The 26,301-nt window shown below is 38.5% G+C and overlaps 2 protein-coding genes across 4 annotated transcripts; both read left to right on the forward strand.

The window, feature by feature from the left end:
• Positions 1-1,536: 1,536 nt before the first annotated feature.
• Positions 1,537-24,023, forward strand: LOC134801002 (putative aminopeptidase W07G4.4). Of its 3 annotated transcripts, none has more exons than XM_063773500.1 (12): positions 1,537-1,578; positions 13,128-13,302; positions 16,492-16,580; positions 16,729-16,873; positions 17,114-17,238; positions 17,602-17,792; positions 18,000-18,064; positions 20,575-20,679; positions 20,973-21,152; positions 21,469-21,590; positions 21,954-22,282; positions 23,076-24,023. In XM_063773500.1, exons 2-12 carry the CDS (start codon positions 13,135-13,137, stop codon positions 23,294-23,296), a joined length of 1,740 nt encoding a protein of 579 aa, XP_063629570.1. In that variant the 5' UTR covers positions 1,537-1,578; positions 13,128-13,134; the 3' UTR covers positions 23,297-24,023. The 3 variants fall into 3 exon arrangements, with proteins under 3 accessions (XP_063629570.1, XP_063629571.1, XP_063629569.1); XM_063773501.1 differs by lacking the exon at positions 1,537-1,578 and adding an exon at positions 1,653-1,848; XM_063773499.1 differs by lacking the exon at positions 1,537-1,578 and adding an exon at positions 5,252-5,361.
• Positions 24,024-24,859: 836 nt separating this feature from the next.
• Positions 24,860-26,095, forward strand: LOC134801046 (uncharacterized). Its single transcript, XM_063773570.1, has 3 exons — positions 24,860-25,199; positions 25,367-25,588; positions 25,729-26,095. The coding sequence occupies exons 1-3, from the start codon at positions 24,972-24,974 to the stop codon at positions 26,080-26,082; spliced, it is 804 nt and encodes a 267-aa protein (XP_063629640.1). The 5' UTR covers positions 24,860-24,971; the 3' UTR covers positions 26,083-26,095.
• The last annotated feature ends 206 nt before the right edge of the window (positions 26,096-26,301 follow it).

Here is a 26,301-nt window from a genome sequence, read left to right on the forward strand (position 1 = left end):
TGCGATGTTTGCGTTAACTCTGATTTTCAAAAGTTGACGTTTCACAACTCAGTGACCGCAAAACACATGGCGCAGTACAGCGCGCGTGTTTTTCTGAGACTTTACCTCTCTATTACAATCAATTTTGTTGTGTTGCTAACCCTAAAGTCCGTAACACACTACCGCACCGCACCTCGACCTTGGTGCGCCTTACCTATAAGTGAGAGCGCTACAAAATTCAAACTCATTAAGCGACGGGTGAAAAAAACAAAACACCTTCAGAACATTTTTTTTAATTACAAAAATAAGGAATGCCTTCCGCTCTTCAACTTCTTCAACATTTATTCAGCAAATAGGCCACAAGGGCACTTTTACACGTCAACAATGAATTTACATACAAGCAAAAATAATAACAATACATTAACAATTTTATAAAATACAACCAACTGCAACTACCAGTGGCCTATTTTATAAAGCTACAAGTTACAATTTACAAGCGGAAGTCTCGTTCTAACACATAGGGTTAGAAAGAGACTTCCGCTTGTAAATTGTAACTTGTAGCTTTATAAAATAGGCCACAGTTCAAACTAACATATTACAAGTACTTAGAGATGTATATGGTCTCTTAATGTCGAATTATATAAAACAAACTATAATAATAATATAAAAAAAAGCCGCAGGACAGCTTCTGGAGTAACGACCCCGCGGACCCGATTGCTCCCGAGAGTCGGTCAGGGTCTCCGTCTCCAGACACTTTTTCTTTTTATGTTCATTTCTTGGTAACCTATAAAAAATATTTTAATTACTTAATTACGATAATTTAGTAGGTTTTAAAAGGGGTAGCTTGATAAAATAAGAAAATATAAATAAGCAATCATAATACATCGATATCAAAGTCGATAAATAAAGTACAACCCTAGCTAAAATGTTTACATTATTTAATCGCAAAAATATAGTTAAATAAATCAAATCACTTCATGATCTATAACTGCACAGAAGAACCTTGCTATTTATAATGTGAAACATCCTTAAATTTCCCAGGAACATTAACAATAACCAATATTTTTAATGTAAATTATAGCGTACCTGTGTAAGGTTAAAGATGGCTGATTTGGTGGTTTTCTTATGCCGCACCCTAATACACTACACACTGGCATATTCGCGACGTAATTATTCACATTTGGCTTCAATTATTTTCAATCACAAGCAAAATATTGAAAGATAATTAATAATTTTAATTTTCACCACGACTTTTTGACAGGACAAGTACCGGCTGAACTGACAGACAATGACATTTGGGCCGCTAAACATGGCGGATTTTCGGCCGCATTAGGTATTTACGTATTTTCATGGAACACTTTATGTACGTACTGAAATACTGTCATCTTTTTTTGCTGAGGGTGACAGTGCTGAGTAAAAACGAGATAGATATATATTTATGTGTGTGCCGTCAAAATGGGTGCTATTTGTATAAGCAATTGTACGTATAGAACAATATGTCTTGTCCCTATTATATAGGTCTATGAGCCGACGACGTTGACAAGTTGACAGTGACATATGACATTTGAGCAGCTGGGTTTATTGAACTCGGCAAACACGGTAAGTTTAGCCGCTAGTTTTATATTAATTTATTCCATTTTACTTATAAAATAATACTAAAAAGAGTTTTCAATTATTCCTTAACCTGTATTGCATTTATTTACTAAAATTTTGTACTCAATTCAACGTTAAAGCATGATTTATTTCGCACATGAAGTTGTTGTTTTTGTGTATCGCAAATAATTATATTCAGTATACGTATGCATTGGTAGGCGTTACTTGAATTTTGCTCAGTTATTCCCCGTTCGACCGCCGCATCGCTCGAACCATGTAAGTCTATAAAAACCAGTTTTATCTTGTAAAAATTTTTTTTATTTGATTTGTTATCTTGGAAGCCTTATCAGATATCGTGTTTACTGCTTTAGGTATAAAGTCATTATAACTGAATGGCATAGCTACTAAATGTGTTATAAAGCTGTGCAATTGACGAGGAAAAAAACAACGAGTATTTACATATTTTATCCTTATAGTATTATTTACTGCAGTTCCTTGAGGTTACTCTAAGTAATTGCAATTGATTACTTTGTTATTTTGTATTTACTCATATCCAATGGAACCTTGTCCTTTATTAACAAATAATAATAAATTTTCAAAGAAAAGTACCTACCTGGATTAAAATTTGCTGCGGAGACCGCTCATCAGGTACTTGTTTGCCACTTCCATTGTAAAATAATGATAATTAATATATTTACTAAAACCTATAACTGTATTATTCTAATGTCAATCTGACAGCATTTCCATTAATTTCAGTAGGTATGATTAATTCATGAATTCATGTTATTTGCAAGCCTAAATTAATTTAAAGTACACTACATAAGGGTGAATACAAACTTATAAAAATTAACTGTCCACAGCTAAGACATAAAGATAAAAAAGTACTTAACTTTTATTTCGGAGAAGGAATTAAAATTTACATAAACTCAGTTTATGTTGTGACTTGTGACTAAACCTGTTATCAAAAATTTAAGAGAATATTATTGCTATGAAATAAACACTTAGGCAGGGGTAGCCAAACTATGGCCCAACGGCCAACTCTGGCCCCATTCATGGCCAACTCATTCCCTTATAAAGCAGAAAAACTAGGGCCAAAATAAATGTATTTATATTATTTATTGCATAGTTCATCACAACATCTCTTGCACTAAGATAAGATAAAGACTAATTTTGGCTTTCTTAATATTTGTGTGAAAACAACATTATATAAATTTTAATTGCAAAACGAACTATTTTTGAGAATTTTATGTTCATACTTTAAGTTGTCAGCAAGTAGGTAGTCATAGCTCATAGGTACAAACAAACAGCTCATATATAAAAGGCAATGTTTTGTTCTGTTCTTTCGTAACATTAGGTACAGACGGAACATTCATCAATTTCAGATAAAGGAATAATACACAATATATCACATTTATTGGTTGGAAACAGCCCACATTGTGTTGTGTTATGACTGTGACTGCATTTGTTTATCACATGTACCTACTTTCGTTCAATTCATATCTTTATTTGCGGCGTTTGGCGTTGAAACCTTGGGGCCATGGGGGCCAAGTGAGCGTTGGCTGTAGAAAGATTTGTCGGCGCGCCTAATAGAGGCTTCTGACGTCCAGAGTTCACTCTTGTCCACCTCTTGTCACTATTTCGCACAGCGTATAAGTATCGCGTAACAGCGGGAAATACGGCCCAGCCTTCTGGGCCCAGTTTTATAAAGTTACAAGTTACAGGTTACAAGAGTACAGGCTACAGGCACCTGTAATGCACTGTGAACGGCTACAGGTGTTTTATAAATACACATAGATAATTACAGTTGTAAAGAACCACGGTCAATCTCGATTACATGTGAAATCTACAGGTGTGAAGGACATCACTATTTAAAAAAAAACGTCTGTCATAGATACTCTGTGCTCTACTCACGCTCTACTAAATGCTGTATTATTGTTTGTTGTAAAATATTAATTATTTGAAAAATGCCCAGAAATGAAGGAAAAATCGAGTGGTTGAGAGCGGTGTTCGATGCCAAGGATATACTTTTCGGGCCGTTTTCAGATTCAGATTAAGTTAGATTTCATGAAATATTTACCAAATAAGTAAATAAATACTGTTTCACATTACATTATAAAATGTATCGTTTCGGTAGCGGCTCAAAGATAAGTACGCTGTGTATCGAAAATTATGAATAGTACACTTTACCATAATGTGAATTGTGAATGCACTATACTTAAATAAAGAGACGAATGCTAATAAATCAACGACAAATATCGGCACCAATCCCTTTCCGTTTCCTAGTAGATAAAATAAAACGATATCATCAATAAAATCAATATCAAACATATTGTCACTTTATTTCCTATTTACTATATACTTCAGATACATTAACAAAAACTGATAAGGTCAGTGCATGGAAAAGTATGCATGCCCTGGCAAAATCGTTCGCGTTGGTGCCTAACAATAAAGAGTAAAGTTTAAAATCGCTCAGAAAACGAATAATTTTAATTAAAAATTAAGAATTACAGGACTCAAGACGTATGTCAGTTTTTGTTACAAGTGTACCAATCTACACTTGTAATTTACAATATTTTTATAAAACGCTTGTTCGATTATGAGTTTAAAACTATTAAACTCTCATATTTTCGTCTATGGTTGAGCTACAGGCACTTGTACCTGTAACCTATAAAATTGTAACACAGTACTTTTATAAAACGCAAATTGTAAAAAACGGAGCAAGTGTTGCCAGTAAACGCCTGTACACTTGTAACTTGTAACTTTATAAAACTGGGCCCTGGGCGCCTTGACCATTGATGGCGATTGGGCCAAATTTTTACCTTTAAGTTAAGTACTTTAAGTGAAGTTTTGTTAATAGAAGTCATCAGAAAGGTGCTTATCATCATCTACCTAATTATGGCATACAAATGCAATTAGCGTAGCCACTAGTTTATACCAAAGCAACTATCTGGCCTTAGAACTCAGATGGGAAACTAGGCCTTATTTCTTTCACAGAAAAGCGTCTGATTAATGCATTGACGTATAAAATCTCAGGACTGGCCTTACGGGCAATAAGAATGGGGCCAGTACAGCGGTGTGACACCGCTACAACGCGATTGGTTGATGAGTTCGCATCACGCACGCGATTGGTTGATGAGTTCGCATCACGCGCGCGATTGGTCGCAACTAGCTGCGTTAGGCTGCGCGATTGGCTCGAATTGGTGAGTCACACCGCTGAACTAGTACCATTTCTAGTGCCCGTAAGGCCAGTCCATAGATATAATACGTCAATGGATTAATGTATTAAATAAGTTCCGAAAACTGTTTCGTACGAGCTGGGCTTTGATCCCTTGACCACTGGATTGAAAATTGACAGTCACACACCTTATCACTAGCTTTTAAATCGTCAAACTGAAGGTAGGTAGGTATACTTATATCCTGGTTTCCCGCTTATATCAGTCTAGGGTGAAACCTTAATATGACTATATCATATAGGTATACATACAGCTTAACACAAAATAATTTAAATCTGAAACCACAGCTAAAACCATTTAAGAGATTCTAAAGAACTTTGTAATTCGAACTGAAATCATTTAAGAGTAAGTAATTGTAATCCGGCTGAATGCAATTAAAACTGAAATCATTTAGGGAGAAGTAATGTAAACTGGCACGTTGTAATCAAAACGGAAACCATTTAAGGGGAAGTGTGTTCACGATGCGCCCGTACAAATGTTCAGACTGTTGTAGTATAAAATACTTAGTGTCCGTGAGTAGAAAACAGTTTAAGACTGGCTCCGACAACGGCAATAGGTATTTCACCAGTGTAAAAACTAAACTCAAGAACAATGAAAACGTGTAGTTTTGTATGAAACATTTTATGTGGCCCATTTTTTTTTGCTTTTAAATGTGTGTTAAAGACATTTTTTGCTAGCTATCTAGTTACCACGATGACAGCATCTTCTTAACTTTATCCCTACCTTTTGCTACAACTCACTAAAATAGGGGTCCGCTCGGCAACTTAACACCAAGATTTCGCACAGTAGCTAGTTTGTTAGTGCACGACACCTTGCACTTTGTGACTATGCGCTGAAACTTGGCACAGTTGATTCTTAGCTGGTCATGAGCAGATACAGACCGGGAGACCTCGAGAGCCACGTCTCATTTAGTGGGGGGGAGGGGGGAAGTTCGACGCCGCCGCGCTTCACTTGGAGCAACATTTCTCTAAAACTGTACCTATTAGGGTTAGGGCATGTGATATATCATTTTCGGATAAATTAAGGACGAGGAATTTTTTTTTGGAATCAAAACAATGCACTTTCTAACAAAAAAAAAAAACATAAAGTAGAAAAGACAAAAAAACGTATCTTGGATTTTTTCATAATTACAATTTTTTTTTAAAGTGTAGTAGGAATCTGAAAACAAACATATAGTTGTAAAGCTACACTTATTACGTTTAAGAAAATATATAGTTTATTATACAAAACTGTTGTTACATGGGAGATAAAAAATAATATTAAGCGTGGGCCAGAGTGATCTCAATACAAAATATTATTAATGTGGGAAAGTTACTTATAATTTGTTCTACAATCGTTTATTTTTTTAGTTTTTCGTAAATAACTCGTAAACGGTAGCCCACAGCAAAAAAATATCTTTTACGTAAATAATCTGTTTTAGATTTCTTATAAAATAAGTGCTACTTTTTTTCGCTAAGATCAATATTTAAAAAAATATTGAAGGGAGAAAATAAATACTAAGGTCCCCTTTTTTAGTCATTCGTAAATAACTCGTAAAGGATGGCCTATGGCAAAAAATATTTTAACACATGAATAATTAGCATAAAATTTCCTACAAAAAAGGTTATTCAAACTTTTTCGCTAGGATCAATATTTAAAAAGGGGACCTTAGAATTTATTTTCTCTCTTTAATATCGTTTTTAATATTGATCCTAGCGAAAAAGTTTGAATGACCTTTTTTGTAGGAAAATTTATGTAAATTATTCATGTACTAAAAAATTTTTTGCTATTGGCCATCGTTTACGAGTTATTTACGAATGACTAAAAAAGGGGACCTAAGTATTTATTTTCTCCCTTCAATATTTTTTTTAATATTGATGGTAGCGAAAAACAGTAGTACTTATTTTATAAGAAATCTGAAACAGATTATTTACGTAAAAGAGAATTTTTTGCTGTGGGCTACCGTTTACGACTTATTTACGAAAAACAAGAAAAATAAACGAGTGTAGAACAAATTATAAGTAACTTTCCCACATTCATAATATTTTGTATTGAGATCACTCTGACCCACGCTTAATATTATTTTTTATCTCCCATTTATCAACAGTTTTGTATATTAAACTATATATTTTCTTAAACATAATAAGTGTAGCTTTACGAGTGTATTTTTTGTTTTCAGATTCCTGCTACACTTTAAAAAAAAATTGGTAATTACGAAAAAAATCAAAAATACGTTTTTTAGTCTTTTCTACTTTATGATTTTTTTTTTGTTAGAAAGTGCATTGTTTTTGTTCCAAAACTAGATTCCTCATCCTTAATTTATCCGAAAATGATATATTACATGCCCTAATAGGTATAGTTTTAGAGAAATGTTGCTCCAAGTGAAGCGCGGCAGCGTCGAACTTTCCCCCTCCCCCCCCCCCCCCCCCCACTAAATGAGAGGTGGCTCTCGACGGCTCCCGGTCTGTATCTGCTCAAGACCAGCTACGAATCAACTGTGCCAAGTTTCAGCGCATAGTCTCAAAGTGCAAGGTCCCCATACAACGGTGTGCAGTAACAAACCAGCTACAGGCACTATTTGGGTTATTCCCACTAGTTACCACCAAGTTCATACCAGTAGTAACTACTGGGTATTTTTTTCCCACCTTTTACCAGTGGTAACTACTGGGAATAAATTGGCAAACTGGGATTTTTTTTTCCCAGTAGTTACCTCCAAAATATTGTTAGAATTCAATACTAATAACAACAGTATAAATAGTATAGTATAAATGTAGCGTGCTGTAATAAATAATTATGTGTCAGTTAGTGATTCAGTAAACTGCTTTAAAAGTAATCAAAAATATTAAAACAGTTTTACCGGTATAAGTGTAAAAACTGGCACTATTTGGGTTATTCCCACTAGTTACCACCAAGTTCATACCAGTAGTAACTACTGGGTATTTTTTTCCCACCTTTTACCAGTGGTAACTACTGGGAATAAATTGGCAAACTGGGATTTTTTTTCCCAGTAGTTACCTCCAAAATATTGTTAGAATTCAATACTAATAACAACAGTATAAATAGTATAGTATAAATGTAGCGTGCTGTAATAAATAATTATGTGTCAGTTAGTGATTCAGTAAACTGCTTTAAAAGTAATCAAAAATATTAAAACAGTTTTACCGGTATAAGTGTAAAAACTAAAAAAGAAGAGCCTCATTCAAGTTAAGTAGAAATTAACTTGTTATCCGGACTAAATTTATATTATTAACTGTAAATTGAATTACATATTTATACAAACGAACAAACAAATCAGTCAAAAACCGACAGAACTGATTTGGTTTTATTATTTACCGCTACTTCATTTCGTTCTATTATAACAAGACGCAAACCTGAAATATGCAGGTATTCATAATTTGTACTCAGGCTAAATAACTAAAGGGCATGGTTGTTATTAGGGTTTCTGGTTTCTCGGCCTTTTTTATTTCTCGAGGCACGGGAATTCTCGACCAAGATTTCTCGAGTATCTCGAGAAATTATGAAAGTTTCAACAAACACCATGTTATTTTTTTTTTTTTTGCTTTTTTACAAATCAGACTCATAGGAGTCGTAGGTGAGATCAATAATCAAACAAATGGTAAAATTTTAGTTACCATAAATTGCACTTAATAATCAATAATTCAACAACGAACAATAAAGACAATATAGCAAGCGTACGCGCCAGCGATGTGATATGGTGTAGTGTATTTCTTTAGGTATTTTACAAAATGTAATCAAACCACAATTATTATAGTATTTTTTTAAGCAAAAATATTCAAGTCAGCATTCAAGTCAATTTAACTCGATGTGAAAACCTTACAGAAGTTTTACTACCTACGTAATATTAATAATTACTCAATGTAACAATGAAGCAGCTAAAATTGTGCTATTTTGCTTAGGAATATATCGCGATAATTTGATTAATCAATAGTAATTTAGTTTTGTAATATTTGCTACTACATGGCCCTATTAAAGACCCTAAAACGAGACGATTTCTTGAGAAATTTGAGGTTAGTAGTTCAAAACATGAAAATCGGTTGATGCCAGGATGATAGAGTTAAACCAAGAAAAGTCTGCAGCGATTTTGATAGCCCGCGCAGTGTAAGTGTTATTTATACGTCATAATTCCATAGAGGTTTGACGTCTGAGAGTCTTTTCTTGGTCTTTCTAGAGGACGGATCAAGGCAGTTTTTCATATGTTTGGTTAACTAATAAATGTTTTAGGTAAGTACTTGAAAATGTTAAAAACACATTGTTTACATTTATTTTACTACCTAAATAAATACACTATAGACACATCACGTGTTATACGCGTGTTTTTTTTACTTATTACATGAGATTTATTTCTCGAGTTCTCGAGGCATTGAGTTTTTTTTTTCCGTCTCGACCAAGGACAAATTTCTCGAGATTTCCCGCCTCGAGAATTCTCGAGCAGAAACCCTAGTTGTTATTAAAACCGCTTAGGGTGCGCTTCGTATGGGCTGATTGCTCGGACTAACCAGCATAGGCTCGCATTCCAATTACGCTCGGGTAGTACATCGCTCGGTCATGTTACGCTGGTTAGCTCGATTGCTTAAACACCCACGCTAGCGGGATGGTAATAACACTCTACCGGAGGGGCATCAGGTACTATTCGTACACTTCTTTTTTTGTATTTAACTTTTATTCTTTTGGAAAATATGTTTATTGGAAGAACGTGTAAGGTAAGTACCTAATTAAAATCACATAAAACAACCTTAAATTGAGTACAACGAAGGCGCAAGAGGACGTTTCGCATAATATTCACATCCTGTATGAAGTAAAACTGTCCCTCGCCCTCGTTTAATATAAATGCAACGCGCCCGTGCCCACAGTTGTTTCCGACATACTTAAAAGTGGACTGATTAGATTGCCGTATTCATTCTTTGGGTCAGGTAAAAAGGGATGAAAGTAAATAACCAAATATATTTCACGTGTTTATTTTTAGCTTATCCTAAATTTGTTCCAGTATGATTATCAAACTATATCAACCAATAAAAAAAGACGGTAGTCTATGTCATGTGATTGTTCTTTTATTTTCTGGTTTTTACTTGTGTATTAATTTTCTATGTTTTCCTTGCTATATGAATAATAATGTTAATGTTTTTTTAAATCAATGTAAATAATTTATTTTGTGTGCCGTTGGCGTAATACGTGTCGCCATTCAATTTTAGATTAAGTCAGGTCCCCACAGAAAACCAGCGCCACGGTCTGCCGCGGCATCATGCTGAGTGGGGATCCTATTTTAGCGTCCTAATCTCTTTTATGTCTGCATACTTTTCTTTTTTTTTCATGTACTATGTTGTGACGTTAAAATAAATGTATTTCTTCTTCTTCAATACCATTCTTATCGGCCATAAGGGCTGGCAGTTATGCCGAACAAATAATATTTCGCAAGGGTCAGACACGGGCGACACGGCGGCGGTTAAGAACAAAAGGGTGCGCGGTGCGCGCCACATTCGGTTCGGCCTTTTTGCACACGCCGTGTTATTTAATAAGAACAAAACAAAGGATATTTAGGAACTAAACTATTGTTTAGCAATTACAAGGCATAGGTACCGATATTATTCATACTTATATTGCGATAAACCAAGGTTGTAACCTATCAAATATGCATAAGTTATTACCATAACTCTTATTTCATAAATTTTCATGGTCCTACATTGTTTCTTACTTTACCTTGATAAATATTAAGAAAACTTAAAAACATCTATACCAAATTTAATTGCAAGATCACATTCACATTCCCCACTCTACCAGGTTTTATAGATGTTTGCATTCGCACGCAGTTGGTACATAATTATTATTTTACTCAGTTTCAGACTTTTGCTCTTAGCCTGACGCCCTCTTGCCCCTTCGTCGTACTCAATTTAAGGTTGTTTTATGTGATTTTACTTACTTACACGGTCTTCCAATAAACATATTTTCCAAAAGAATAAAAGTTAAATACAAAAAAAACCGGGCAAGTGCGAGTCGGACTCGCGCACGAAGGGTTCCGTACCATAATGCAAAAAAAAAAACGAAAAAAAAGCAAAAAAAAAACGGTCACCCATCCAAGTACTGACCACTCCCGACGTTGCTTAACTTTGGTCAAAAATCACGTTTGTTGTATGGGAGCCCCATTTAAATCTTTATTTTATTCTGTTTTTAGTATTTGTTGTTATAGCGGCAACAGAAATACATCATCTGTGAAAATTTCAACTGTCTAGCTATCACGGTTCGTGAGATACAGCCTGGTGACAGACGGACGGACGGACGGACGGACGGACGGACGGACGGACGGACGGACAGCGAAGTCTTAGTAATAGGGTCCCGTTTTACCCTTTGGGTACGGAACCCTAAAAAAGAAGTGTACGAATGTACCTGATGCCCCTCTGGTAGAGTGTTATTACCATCCCGCTAGCGTGGGTGTTTAAGCAATCGAGCTAACCAGCGTAACATGACCGAGCGATGTACTACCCGAGCGTAATTGGAATGCGAGCCTATGCTGGTTAGTCCGAGCAATCAGCCCATCCGAAGCGCGCCCTAAGCGGTTTTAATAACAACCATGCCCTTTAGTTATTTAGCCTGAGTACAAATTATGAATACCTGCATATTCCAGGTTTGCGTCTTGTTATAATAGAACGAAATGAAGTAGCGGTAAATAATAAAACCAAATCAGTTCTGTCGGTTTTTGACTGATTTGTTTGTTCGTTTGTATAAATATGTAATTCAATTTACAGTTAATAATATAAATTTAGTCCGGATAATAAGTTAATTTCTACTTAACTAGAATGAGACTCTTCTTTTTTAGTTTTTACACTTATACCGGTAAAACTGTTTTAATATTTTTGATCACTTTTAAAGCAGTTTACTGAATCACTAACTGACACATAATTATTTATTACAGCACGCTACATTTATACTATACTATTTATACTGTTTTCATTAGTAGGTATTGAATTCTAACAATATTTTGGTGGTAACTACTGGGAATAAAAATTCCCACCTTTTACCAGTGGTAAGAACTTGGTGGTAACTAGTGGGAATAATCCCACTATTTCTATATTTCTATGAAAGTATAAATCCAGAAGGATGGTACATATCAGTCCCGTTTCCTTACGGTGTTTTCCTTTACTTTTTCTTTACTTTTTTTTTATTTATTTATCGCAAAAAAAAACTTACAGGGTATTTACATATTTATATTCCGCCAAACTGAGGACAGTTTGTTGGCGGATAAAGCGCTCTCTATCCTTATGTGTTCTACCTACTTAACTTACATACTTATACCTAATACATTACTTAACTAGAGTTATGCCATACAAACAATATACTATTACTACTCACTACTATTATCATACAAATCTAAAAGTTTTACTTGCAGCCTTTTCTTAAATATTTGCTTACTGCTACACTTATCTACTGTTGGACTTAATCGGTTAAGTATTTTAGGAATCATATGTTTGCGCGTTCTTTGGCCATAGTAGTTATTCGCTTTATGTTCTACGTATGTTTGTTGCGTGCTTGCTCTGAGATTACGTAACGGTAGTCTACGCGTTTTGAATTTGTCTTGACCATAATCATCCATACAAACTAAATGCTTAACCTTCTCATGCACTGGTAAGATTTTTAATATGTTATACAATCGCTTGTAATTATTATTGCATTTGTTTTTAGTTTTCTTAAGTACTAATACACTTTTTACTATTCTTATCTGGAGATTACAGATTTTATCAAGGTAACTCTTAAACGTACGTCCATGTGCAATTAACCCATAACTAATTACCGACTCGGCTAGCGAGTGATACAGGTTGTGCATTAATTTTCTACTTACTATGTTTTTAAGCTAATTAATTTTGCCAAAATTGAGCGGAGTTTATTACATACTATTTCTATATGGATACCCCAATTAAATGTAGTGTCTATAGTTAAGCCTAAATATTTATAATATATCTATCTACGACTTGTATACTACTACAGTTACAGTCTTCCTGGTTTTTATTATTATGTAGACAGTCATATGTATGCCCCAATATACAAACATTTTCACATGGTTCCTGTAGGTATGGTGACTTAATTATCATACATTTGGTCTTTTCTATATTAAGGATTATACCATTGTCGTGCGACCATTTTATTATGCTTGTAAAATCTGTCTGTATGTTTTTAACCACAGTTTTAATGTCCCTGAATAACTTCTGGTAAATATTCTGTCTATCTATACGTTCTGACTGAGAAAAATATCTGGTACGACCGATCCTGGATGAGAACCTTCGCTTCCGACCACAGATCAATGATTAAGAGTATTTATTTAAACTTTTTTTGCAGTTCTAAAATGGGCACAGAGCAGAAGGTCCACAGCGTCCCAGTTTCCCTCGTCGGGGAGATCAACAGCAGCAACCACGATGCCCTGGTGGTGGTCACCGTGCCCGGGACCCCTCCTCCTCAAGCTTTAGAGGACTTTATAGCTGCGGCCGTGCAGACCGACAAGGGATTAGAAAAGGTAAGTTTTATCAGGTACTTATACTGTACAGTGCAACACACATCTACAGCATAGCCAACGAAACGACACAAAAAATGGTTATATCATTTGCTAACACGTCAAAGTCGTATTTTCTTTGCGTCATTGCTGAAGTATAGTTGCTCAAACCAAATTTGTCAGTAAATATGAACAAAAAAACAATAGTCGTCCTTTTCTTTTGGGTGCTGCTACTAGAGACAAATATAGTATGATTCTCTCCGTCTATGTTTGAAATGAGACAGTCCTTTGACAAACATACACATTAAATACAATGCACGATAAGTCATGGCAATTAAAACTGTCAGTAACGCTCAAAATACAAGGTCATATCTATGAATTACAGTCTAGAAACTTCAATCCATTGACGTATTATATCTATGGACTGGCCTTACGGGCACTAAAAATGGTACTAGTTCAGCGGCGTGACTCACGAATTCGAGCCAATCGTGCAGTCTACACTCTAAAAAAAATTTGGTTGGCCCAATCAATATCTTGATAGTCGTAATCAAGCATCTTGATTCCATACGAGCCTAACAAGAACTTAGACACATCAAACAAGGTAATTCTGATTGCTATTACTATTGTTATGTAACTGAACCAATTAAGATCTTGTTCAATATTTACATGAAAAATAATTATACTAACTAAGGGCTTGATAATTATTATCATGATACGTAACTGTACCAACTAAAACAAACAAGTTAGTTTAACTAAGAAGTAAATCAATGTTAACATGAAGAATTACTGTATTAACTATTTGACCCAAATAAGTTCAACTAAGAACATGATTACACCGACCGACTTATGCACCTTATTAGCCTGAACTAAGATATTGGTCAATTTGAATCTATTGTTTAATCATTTCAACTAAGATGTAAATCAATGTTAACATGAAGAATTACTGTATTAACTATTTGACCCAAATAATATCAACTAAGAACATGATTACACCGACTTATGCATTTTATTAGCCTGAACTAAGATATTGTTCAATTTGAATCTTAATTGTTTAATCATTTCAACTATGAAGCTTGTTTAGTACAATACCATTCTTGTTCAATTGTACTATGACTTACTTTGTCTCATTTACTAATACATGCTAATACATTTCTTTCAGATCTCTAGTTTTTATACGCGCCGTGCGTAATAATGCTGACGGTCCTCGTTATTATACTCAAGGCATTAGTCTTAAATACTAAGATATAAATTTATTAAGATCTTTTTGGCTATCGGCCTAGACCGGTTTAGCTTTACAAACACGGGACGAGACGTGCTTGTGAAATGTGAAACCATACCGGTCTAGGCCGATCCTAAAAAAGATCTGAAATAAATCTGTAATCTGTATTACCTACATAGTATTTAAGACTAATGCCTTGAGTATAATACGAGTACGAGGACCAGCATTTATTCAGCACGGCGTGTATAAAAACTAGCACAAAGGAAATTAATCAAATTTAAACGAATAAGTAGTTAATAAAATATAACAACAAAGAAAGGGATAAAACATAATTAAACTAAATCAGGCCCGTAAAGTTTTATGAAAAGGGGGTAAATGATAAAAATATTATAATAAGATGTTATTTATTCATTGAAACATTTTGAAAGTACACTACACTCACATTGTCACTACGCGAGTTTGATTCGGATTTCACTGGTTATTTTTAGACAAACAAATCACAGGATTCCACACATTTGAAACTTTTAAACCCGATCTTCACGATTGAAATTTTTGTTTTTGTGAATTTCAATGGCTTCTCTTACCAATCTTGGTATATAGTGGTGTCGAAATGACCTTGGGACTATGCAACTCGATCCAGTGATTATTCTACCCGACTCAAGCAGACGCTGGGCAAGCTGACTTGCGAGCGTCATTGTTCTTGACCGCAGCGATGTGTTCTGTAATTCTGCAGGCAATAGTGCGTTTGGTCTGCCCAAATGTGCGAACTACCACAACTCCACTCAACTTTGTACACACCAGGTTTTTCCAGAGGAATAAGTAATTGAATGAGCTTAACGCAACTGTATGCTACTGAGACTCGACTGCTCGCTCGCACGGTGGCACACGCCGCGAGAGGGGCGCGGGCGCGGCGGAGAGCGGGTGTACAGGCGCTCCCCCCACTTATCTCTTGATTGATCGGATTAACCGATTATTTAATTTAATTATTAAGAAAATCGATTTCACAAATAATTCTTAGTAGAATGGAATATTAGTTTCGTAATTAATACAATAATTTGATCATAATGGGATTGAATGTTTTATCTTCGTTGTTCTAAATATTATATGTTTAGTTGATTGAACTACCAAATCTTATGTAAATCAACAAAGACAAAATAATCAAATAAACTATTAAAATGTTCATAACTATTAACATATTTATCTGTTTTAATTAATTTGTTAAGGATTGAATTAACCTACGTTACATAATTATGCCAACAAGTTAATAATAGATGCAAAGTATACTATTGTTAGGATTAATAACATACCTACTTTATTAGTTCAATCACAGATACACTTATTGTTTTAAGTAATCAGCTTTCTTTGATTTATATAAGATCGTTATTGTTGTAATTAACTTAACGTCAACTAAGAGAAAACTGCTCTTAGTTGGTCTTCATTTTTTAGAGTGTAATGCAACTAGTTGCGATCATTCGCGCGCGTGATGCGAACTCATCTACCAATCGCGTTGTAGCGGTGTCACACCGCGGTACTGGCCCCATTCTTATTGCCCGTAAGGCCAGTCCTGATATATATACGTCAATGCTTCAATCATCATTTATTGACGACGCGACGATATAATAGTCCCATAACTCAGCTTGTCAAATACGTTTGCCACGGCGGGTTTACTTTTACAATCAAGTTAATAAATACTTAAATGTAATAGACAAATAATCCGTCTAAGCTAATTTTGTACCGATCGAGTTGAAAATTTAAATTTATTATTAGCAAAATTAAAAGTTATTATCAGCTTTTGGCCAGCGTTAGGAGGACTATAGGCTCAATAATAAGGGCCACAAAGACGGTTTTGCCATGCAGAGCTGCAGCCCTGTGCCGCAAAATAAATTTGTTTAAAGCTGACGTTTGCTGATGGCATGGTAGTGATATAACGAGAAGCATGAAATGAAATAACGAGATTATTATTTAGTTTGTTTTTTTAATATTATTTTCTTTAGAAACCGGGCGTGCTGCACTGCGCTCGTGTGTCCGGCAACCGACTTGTTCTCTCGCCCACTGGACCCCTCACACCGTACGATGATGTCAGGTAACACACATTTTCAAACAAGCTACTTACAAAACAATACACGCCTTTATTGCTGACTGCAACTGGCTATACACTATACTGTTCGCCTTTGTGTGACTATCAAGTACTTTTTAAATACTTGGTAATGTAATAAGCGCCTTATTTCCAGGTCTGTCTACGAGGCCGCTTTAGCTGGGGTGCGACGCGCGGCTGAGGCCGGTGCTCGCCGGCCCGTGCTGGCCGTGCCGGCGGCCGCCGCCTGGCCGAGGGCTCCGCTTGTGGCCTTGCTCGGAGCCCTGGAGGCGCTCTATGTGGTAATTAGCTTACCTCCTTTGGTTGCCAAATGGTTGCCAATGTTTTCGGGATTTTTCTATCGGACATTCCACCTATTAAGGTTTTGGTTAAAGTGTGAATTTTTTACTGGCAGCCTTTGATAAAACTGTGTAAAAATTCAATATAAAAACTACAAGTTTGCGTTAAGCCGCTCTTAAGTGGAACACACGAGTCACGACACATTAATTGTGTCACTATAAATAAATGGTGTTTTCTTCCAGCCCATCCAAATCCGAGAGACGTTCCCGTCGCAGGCGCACTCGATCAAGTCGCTCGGCGTGTACGGCGAGGGTGTTACCAACATTAACAACGTAATACGTGATGCCTGCGCTTTAGAGGCGGCCAGGTATGAAAATTACATAATACACACACAACAAACACACATACCTACCTACCTACTTATCGTTTATATCAAAATATTGCTTAAAACAGAAATCCTCAATTCCTCGTAATGCAACTTTTAACACCATGTTTTTATTTGTTCGCAAAGCGTTGAAAATTATAAAAGTACTACAATTATTACGCCTAACTGCCGTAAGAGTTTGATGTGGAATAAAATACCTATGTCCAATTAATCAGTGTATAATTACCTATTATAAAAAGGTAAAACCAACCATAGCGAAAAAATAATATTATAAAAACTAGTTATAAACACGACGATAAATAAAAATATTCTAACATTAAGGCCCATTTAAATTGTTTTATACAGAGGCGTGTCCCGCGACATCGGCGGGGCGGACCCGGAGCGCATGACGCCGCTGCGCGTCGCCGAGTACGTGCGCGGCGCCTTCGGCCCCGCCGTGCGCGTGCGCGTCGAGGACGATCCCCACGAGCTGGCGAAAAACTACCCGCTGTTTGAGGCGGTCAATAGGGCTGCCAACCAAGTTCCGAGGCACAGAGGTACATATAAAACACCTACATGCTCAAAAATTACAACTGGCAACATTTTAGCAACCAAACATATTTGGCGAAGCATTAATAAAGTCACCGGTGAGGTAATCTTTGTTGCTAAATTTAGATTATTCTCATAAAGTTGCCGGTTAAACTTTTGTTTGAAAACTGTGCGCGTCCAAGACGACACGATTTATAGAAATGGTATTATTTCAGGTTGTGTAATATTCTTGGATTACGAACCGGAGAGCTACGAGGAGACCGTCATGTTGGTCGGCAAGGTATGTTTTATATCGATAGTTTAATATTGCTTTACTTACCATATTTCGAAGGCGTCGTAAGGCGTCGGCCGAGCCAAACGGCGTCCTTTTTGCTCGTATTGTGTACCTAACGGCTCAGCCACGACATTGCACGACAGGCTACGGCGGCGGCGGCTACTATAAGTTGGAGCGAGACACAGCAATCGGACCTTTCGTTCCTACCTGTTATCGCTTTTTAGGGTTCCGTACCCAAAGGGTAAAAACGGGACCCTATTACGAAGACTCCGCTGTCCGTCCGTCCGTCCGTCTGTCACCAGGCTGTATCTCATGAACCGTGATAGCTAGGCAGTTGAAATTTTCACAGATGATGTATTTCTGTTGCCGCTATAACAACAAATACTAAAAAGTACGGAACCCTCGGTGGGCGAGTCCGACTCGCACTTGTCCGGTTTTTTCTATCGGCAAATGTAAACAATACAAGACCATGCACTCCTACTGCCTTAAAATATCTACATAGTTACTTAGATAATACTCCCTCACCTCTTATCTTTACTCCGTTTACCCTGAGTGAATTGATCGAAGTATGTAAACAAATAAAACGTAAGACATCTAAAGACATAAACGACATGTCGACACATATCTTGGATTGTTTGCCTCCTTGTGTTATATCCCTACTCCTATCACTATTCAACGAATGCGTTAGTGTTGGTGTATATCCCGAAATACTAAAATTAATAAAGGTTATGCCAATTTATAAGGGCAAGGGCGAACTGCATTTACCCAAGTCTTACAGACCCATCTCATTGGTGCCTGTGATTTCGAAGGTGTTTGAAAGGTTGCTGAGTAATAGACTTATGGAACATTTTACTCGCAATAGATTACTGAACAGTCAGCAGTATGCCTATCAGCCGGGCCGATCGACAACTGATGCCGCTCGCGATGTCGTGGGGCGGGTGCTGACACACCTCGAGGGCTCGAGGCAGGTCGCAGCCATTTTCTGTGACTTGTCGCGCGCCTTCGAGATGATAGATCACTCGCTCCTCCTCAGTAAGCTTTCTTACTACGGAGTCACCGGTACCTTCCTTAATATAATAGCATCATTTTTGGATGAGCGTAAACAATGTACGTACGTACTTAACTCGAAGTCTGACATGGAGTCTATAGGTGACTGCGCCGTGCCTCAGGGCTCTGTGTGTGGAAATAGCCTATTCTTGGTCCTGGTAAATGATATCACGTCAGCTTGCCGGGGCCAAGAATATGTTATGTTTGCCGATGACACATGTGTTATTGTCCATGCAGATGACTATGATGGATTAAAATCAAGGATCTGTCACGTCATTAATCAACTAGTCGAATGGTTTTCTGCCAATGGCATGCTTCTAAACCTAGAAAAAACAAATATTGTCCACTTCCAGTTAAAAAAGTCAAATAAGCCCAATCTGGATATTATATTAAATAACACCCCAATTCCACAAGTCGAAACGGCTAAGTACCTAGGCTTCCATATTGACGCCGGCCTAAAGTGGGCGCCACACATACAAGCGACTTGTGACAAATTGGCCGCAGCGTGTTTCGCACTGTCCAGGATTGCGCCCAGTTTGTCTATAGAGAACACCAAAACTGCTTACTATGGATATTTCCACTCGATTCTTACGCAGGGTGTAGATCTCTGGTGCACAGCGGCAGATCGCGACAGGGTGTTTAAGATACAAAAACGAGCCCTGCGTATCATGGATGGAAAACCATTTGACTATCCTGCTCAGTCTTTGTTTAAAAAACATAAAATCTTAACGTTACCGTCTGTATACATATTGACTGTGTGCATGTATGTAAGGTCAAATATACAAAATTACAAATTTAGCGCTAAAAATTGTGACACATCGTCGCGAAGGCGACCACGATTACAAATCCCAAAGCATCGACTCGCTAAGTCTCGACGATCGCTTGACGTCATGGGACCGACTGCCTACAACTCCGTACCTAATGTCATCAAAGACTCGACTAGCGATGCAATATTCAAAAAGAAACTTAAATCCCTTCTAATAGATCAGGCATACTATCGTATTGCCGACTTTATGAGTGCGCCGGTGAGTAATTGACCCAGCATCGTTTGAGAAACAGGTTCTAATACCTAACTACCTACAAATGTTACTTGTTTATTACCTACTGTATTTAATTATAAAAACATAATGTACTCAATAGTTTTAAGTTAGTGACGTGTAAAATGTAACTATGTTTATATTTACCAATAAAGTCTGTATTCTGTATTCTGTATTCTATTGTGGAAATTCCGCGTCGATAGGTGTGGGGAGACCCCCCTAGACCACCAAAGACTTCAACAGACGCACGGGGACACAGCTCAATATCAACCTTCATGCGTTCTATCAAGGTTCACTATTACATATTGCGCACATAAGTATGTTATAGGTAAGGACCGGACCGTGATTCTTAAACTGTTAAGGCGTTTACTGCTTACTTGCTTAGGCGCTTAGATAAGGGCAGGTATTTGATGAGATACATTTTATATGCAGGGCGTGACCTACGACACCGGCGGTTGCGATATCAAGGCGGGAGGGGTGATGGCGGGCATGTCGCGCGACAAGTGCGGCGCGGCCGCCGTCGCGGGCTTCCTCAAGGTAACTCACTTCTGCCACCCTAAATCTCATTTCCATGAGATTATAGTTACATGACATGACTTGGGTGGTATTCCATCTATCCAATATCTTGGTTCAATGTGCATTGCGTCTCTCTCTCTCTCTCTCTCATTAAGCAAAATGCAATCTTAGCAATTAATATCTGACGGGGTATGCCTTCAAACCTTCTCATAATTGTACGTTTATGTGTGTCCCGGGTGGCGGTAATATCAACTTTATGGTGAAATCAATAAGGTAGAAAGTACATAATGTAATAATTTTAGTTTTCCCTCTAGGCTTGCGAACTCCTGAAGCCCAGCCTCCGCGTGTCAGCGGCGCTCTGCATGGTCCGCAACTCGGTCGGCTCGGAGGCCTACGTGGCCGACGAGCTCATCAAGTGTCGGCGCGGCCTCGCCGTGCGCGTCGGGAACACCGACGCCGAGGGGAGGATGGTCATGGCCGACGTGCTGGATGAGGTAACAACACACACAGGAACACCTATTTTACAACATGAATAAATACAACTTGAGTCTTGAATACACCTGTATAATGTAACCTTTTTAATGTACCTATAAGGGTCCATCTGTCCAATATCATGGTCCAACCTCATTGCGTCTCACTCTCTTATTAAGAAATACACATTGGACAAAGAAATTGGACAGGTGGAATTAGACACAGTAAGACTGTACAGCGGGAAAAAAATCTTTTACACGATTTCAAATGTTCCTATTATTTCCGAAGTTTCCGAAGGGATTTCCGAGATGGATTGAAAAAACAATTCTATTATGATAGATGCGTGAACGAGCGGAGTCAGCGCGGCGGCCGCACGTGTACACGGTGGCCACGCTCACCGGCCACGCCGTGCGCGCCGTCGGGCCCGCCTACACCATCGTTATGGACAACCATGCTGCCAGGTAACTAACGCGGCTACAATAAACTGTTTACTTACTTATTTACCTACTTAGAAATTATTTAGAAAAAAGCTTTAAAATTGCATGTTCTGTAAAATAAAGATGTGGCTTTACATTACATAAGAGTCCTTTATGCTTGTGCAATAAAGACCTTTTTATTTGTGATTCCAACATAAATATGATAGAATGATCCTTATTGCACATGAAGCATATAAAGACCTCTGATGGAAAGCCATAAATATTTATAACGGCTACCAAATACTAATTGGCTTAATGTCCCACGTATTACTATTAGGCTTTGTATAATCTTGCACCGCTGACCTTAACGTAACTTAAATGCAATCTAAAAGTAACCCTGTTCTTCAGAGCTAAAGGTCACGCGGAAGCGTTCCGGGCGTCCGGCGAGAGCATCGCCGACATGGTGGAGGTGTCCACCATCCGGCGCGAGGACCTGGCCTTCCACCGCGGCCAGTGCCCCGGCGACCACGTGCACCAGGCCAACAACCAGCCCTCCACGCAGACCAACCGGGGCCACCAGGTACTAACACCAACACTCTTAATTGTCCATCGGCGACATGGTGGAGGTGTCCACCATCCGGCGCGAGGACCTGGCCTTCCACCGCGGCCAGTGCCCCGGCGACCACGTGCACCAGGCCAACAACCAGCCCTCCACGCAGACCAACCGGGGCCACCAGGTACTAACACCAACACTCTTAATTGTCCATCGGCGACATGGTGGAGGTGTCCACCATCCGGCGCGAGGACCTGGCCTTCCACCGCGGCCTGTGCCCCGGCGACCACGTGCACCAGGCCAACAACCAGCCCTCCACGCAGACCAACCGGGGCCACCAGGTACTAACACCAACACTCTTAACTGTCCATCGGCGACATGGTGGAGGTGTCCACCATCCGGCGCGAGGACCTGGCCTTCCACCGCGGCCTGTGCCCCGGCGACCACGTGCACCAGGCCAACAACCAGCCCTCCACGCAGACCAACCGGGGCCACCAGGTACTAACACCAACACTCTTAACTGTCCATCGGCGACATGGTGGAGGTGCCAACCATCCGGTTCGAGGACCTGGCCTTCCACCGCGGCCTGTGCCCCGGCGACCACGTGCACCAGGCCAACAAACAGCCCTCCACGCAGACCAACCGGGGCCACCAGGTACTAATAACTACACTCTATCAATTTGAAACTGTCCATCGGTGGACCTTATGCCTTTTGTAACAAGGTTTACCAATGGACAGTGAACAATGTGGGCGACGGTACGTGTGTAAATGTTCAGTTTTCATATTTGATGTATTTTAATGCTAATAAGAGTAATAAGGTGCTCAATCTCTCTTATTTATGGGCCGGTATAGAGGGACTACACCTTGTGTGGGGACTGCACGCTGACGTTGCAGTTGGCGTGCAGTCGGGTTGCAGTCCGTCTGTATCGGCCCTATGATGCCAGTTTCGTGAGCCTTTAACACGCTGTTGTTTCCAGGGTCCGGCCGGCTTCCTGCTGCTGGTGTCGGGACTGGCGGCCGGCGCGGTGCCGTACTCGCACGTGGACGTGGCGGGCTCGGCCGGCTCCCTCCCCGCGCCGCCCACCGCCGCCCCCCTGCTCGCCCTCGCCGCGCACTACAAGCTGCTCAGCTGCTAAGCTCCCCGTGTCCGCTAGTTGCTAAACTGCCCCCTGGCCACTCTAATCGGCTGCTAAACTGATCACTGGTCACCTTCGGGCGTCGACTACGAGCCGGCTCGCTTATACGTATGCGAGCTCGGCTGTTAACCGATCCACTCTGGTTTTTTTTTTTTTTTTTTTTTTCAATATATAGGTCTTTCCTACGAAATTCACCAAGAAATCGCGATAAAAATTTACTGTCTCGTTATTTTGAAACGATCGTTTTGGCTGATCAAATGTCGATGCTTTCTATAGGAGAGCAGATTTTTTTGCGATTTCAGGGTTGTTTCGAACACACAACATTGCAAAATTTGACTAAGGCCCACTTGCACCATTCCACTAACCCGGGGTTAACCGGTTAAAGATGGAGTTGCCATAGTTACCATTACAATTTGACACTAGGTTGACGGTTTAACCGCTTAACCCCGGGTTAGTGGGATGGTGCAAGTGGGCCTAAGGGTTCACCCTGTATAACACAATATAAGGCGCTTGCAAAAGTTGTACCATAAGACACTTTAAATTTATATATCCAAGCAAATTTTGAAATGCGTTGACGCAACTACAGCGTAAACTTTTAAAAATACCTAAGTTTAACATATAATTAAAATACATCTGTCCAGTGAGTAGGTACACCTTGTATAAGATGTCAGTTTTTTACACGATGAACTAATGCATAATAAAGCATAATTTCTTAAGAAGTACAATATATCATAATAATGTTCATGTATCTTTACCTTTTTTTCTTTTAATAAAATTATACATTTCAAATCGGCGCTTTATTTAATAAAGTACTACCTTTTGAAAGGCACGACATTACGGCTCATGGGACCCTGGGGTTCGCTTAGCTGCTAAACCCAAGAATTGTCGTAGGCACCAGTTTTTACGAATGCGACTGCCGTCTGACCTGACCTTCCAATCCAGAGGGGAACCTAGGCCTTATTGGGATTAGCCCGGTTTCCTCGTGATGTTTTCCTTTTATCCGAAAAGCGACTAGTAAATATCGCACTGAAAGGCACGACAGATATAGAATTGATTTGATTATAATATTATTAATAATTCAGCCCATATATATCCCACTGCTGGGCACATGCCTCCTCTCATGCTCGAGAGGGTTTGGGATATAGTCCCCACGCTGGCCCAATACGGGTTGGGGACTTCACATGCACGTTTGAGTTTCTTCGCGGATTTATGCAGGTTTCCTCGCGATGTTTTCCTTCACTGAGTAGCTGGTTGTAAATATCAAATGATATTCGGTACATAAGTTCCAGTCAAAACTCATTGGTACGAGCCAGGATTTGAACCCGCGACCTCCGGATTGAAAGTCGGACGTCAGATCCACTCTGCCACCACCGTTATTTATTACCAACCATAATTACAAATTTTGACAGTTCAATTAATCAGATTGTCTCGACATGCCATTTACCATACCATATTATTGATTACGGGCGACTGTGGCGCTAGTGTCGCGGGTTTGTACAACAAATGTATGATAAGGAATTAGTTCCGCATTTCACCGCAGTATTCTTGCAGTTGGTAAATCGTACGCGTCACAGAGGAGCCGCAGCCATTTTGTGAATTGTAAATTGAGTTGGGTTGCTGAGTTGCTTTCTAGACTAGATTGTGTTGTTTGATCGAGAGTTGTGTTGTACCTTCAGTTTGACAGCATAATCTAAATTTCAGTTAATAAGAAAACAAGTGTTTTCGGTTTTCGTTAAAATGAGTGATAAAGTGAAACAAACGTGGATAGATTTCGTAGAGTCGTACATGGAAGCGAGGTTGTTATGGGACCCTAAGCACGAGAACAAAAACAACAAAGGTCTACGTGCTGATGCTTATGATAAGTTACTTGAAGAGTATCAGAGGATTGATGAAAATGCGTCGCTGGGGGATATGAAAAACAAACTTGCAAATATGAGGACTACATTTCACAGAGAAAGAAAAAAGGTACAGTATAAATAACTAATTAACTATTTAATCACTGAAACCTAAGGGTGGCATCCACCTGTCCAATGTGTATTTTGTCTCACATTTTGCTTAATTAGAGAGTGAGACGCACCACCCTGACTTACCTACGATATGATGTAAATAAATAAATAAATAATTTGTTTCAGGTCCTCGACAGCATACAAAACGGGAATGAATGTGTTTACAAACCAACATTATGGTACTTTGACTTGTTTAATAGTTTTTTTGATCCAAATCCAAACACGGAAGGAATGAAATTTGATACATTAAAACATTTCAAAAAAACTATGTCAGTTTCAAGGCAATTGAGAAGAAGTGAGAGAGAAAGGTTTAGACCGGAGATACACAATGAATCTACAAAGGAAATGGTAATTTGAAAACATTTTGTACATTACTTATGTGGGCGCAAGTAAATATTATTGATGGAAGTTAAAACAACAAGATAGTAGTAATAATCTGACTTTAGAGACACCTCAGTGTTACATATTTTGATACAACTTCTTTACAGGAAGATGAGGAAAGCTCGGACACACCGCGGGCAAACAAAAAGCGGAGGATCTACAATCTACTTCAAAAGCAGGAAAAATTCGTAGACACAGCCAGCCAGATGCTGCACCAGAATGAAAAAGAATGGGAAATAAATGGCAAAGCTATTGGGTTACAACTCTACCAGCTTGACATGACACAACGCACCATAGCGCAGAAGCTGATCTCTGACACCTTGTTCTTTGGAAGTTTGGGAAAGTTAACATTAGAATCATTTATTAATTTGAATAATAGAGAAGCCTCACCAGAGATGCATGAGGAGATTGATTATTTGGAAGAGGAATTAGAGGATAATGATAATAATGATGATGAATAAATGTGATATTTGACTTGTACTGTCTCTGTTTCATTGCATCCGAAGGCGAGAAATCTTTAGATACCTTGACGAAAAGAGATACCTAGAATCAAGAATCAAGCATTTTATTTGTGGTAAACTTAAATCTAAGATTACATACAAAAGTATAATTAAAACTACAGATATTAATAAAATTGGTAAGCGTTAAAGTTTACCACGAAAATGGGCTCGCCTCAGCAT

The sequence above is a fragment of the Cydia splendana genome, chromosome 21, assembly GCF_910591565.1.
Source record: "Cydia splendana chromosome 21, ilCydSple1.2, whole genome shotgun sequence".
In the NCBI taxonomy this organism is placed as follows: domain Eukaryota; kingdom Metazoa; phylum Arthropoda; class Insecta; order Lepidoptera; family Tortricidae; genus Cydia; species Cydia splendana.

What these genes read in the sequence shown, in the direction of transcription:
- LOC134801002 (XM_063773499.1), top strand. Translation starts at nt 5,267, where the DNA reads ATGCGCCCGTACAAATGTTCAGACTGTTGTAGTATAAAATACTTAGTG. An exon ending in ACACCGTACGATGATGTCAG is followed by an intron (nt 16,581 to 16,728) that starts GTAACACACATT and finishes CCTTATTTCCAG; the next exon opens with GTCTGTCTACGAGGCCGCTT. An exon ending in CCGTCGCGGGCTTCCTCAAG is followed by an intron (nt 20,680 to 20,972) that starts GTAACTCACTTC and finishes TTTTCCCTCTAG; the next exon opens with GCTTGCGAACTCCTGAAGCC.
- LOC134801046 (XM_063773570.1), top strand. Translation starts at nt 24,972, where the DNA reads ATGAGTGATAAAGTGAAACAAACGTGGATAGATTTCGTAGAGTCGTAC. An exon ending in TTCACAGAGAAAGAAAAAAG is followed by an intron (nt 25,200 to 25,366) that starts GTACAGTATAAA and finishes AATTTGTTTCAG; the next exon opens with GTCCTCGACAGCATACAAAA. An exon ending in ATGAATCTACAAAGGAAATG is followed by an intron (nt 25,589 to 25,728) that starts GTAATTTGAAAA and finishes ACTTCTTTACAG; the next exon opens with GAAGATGAGGAAAGCTCGGA.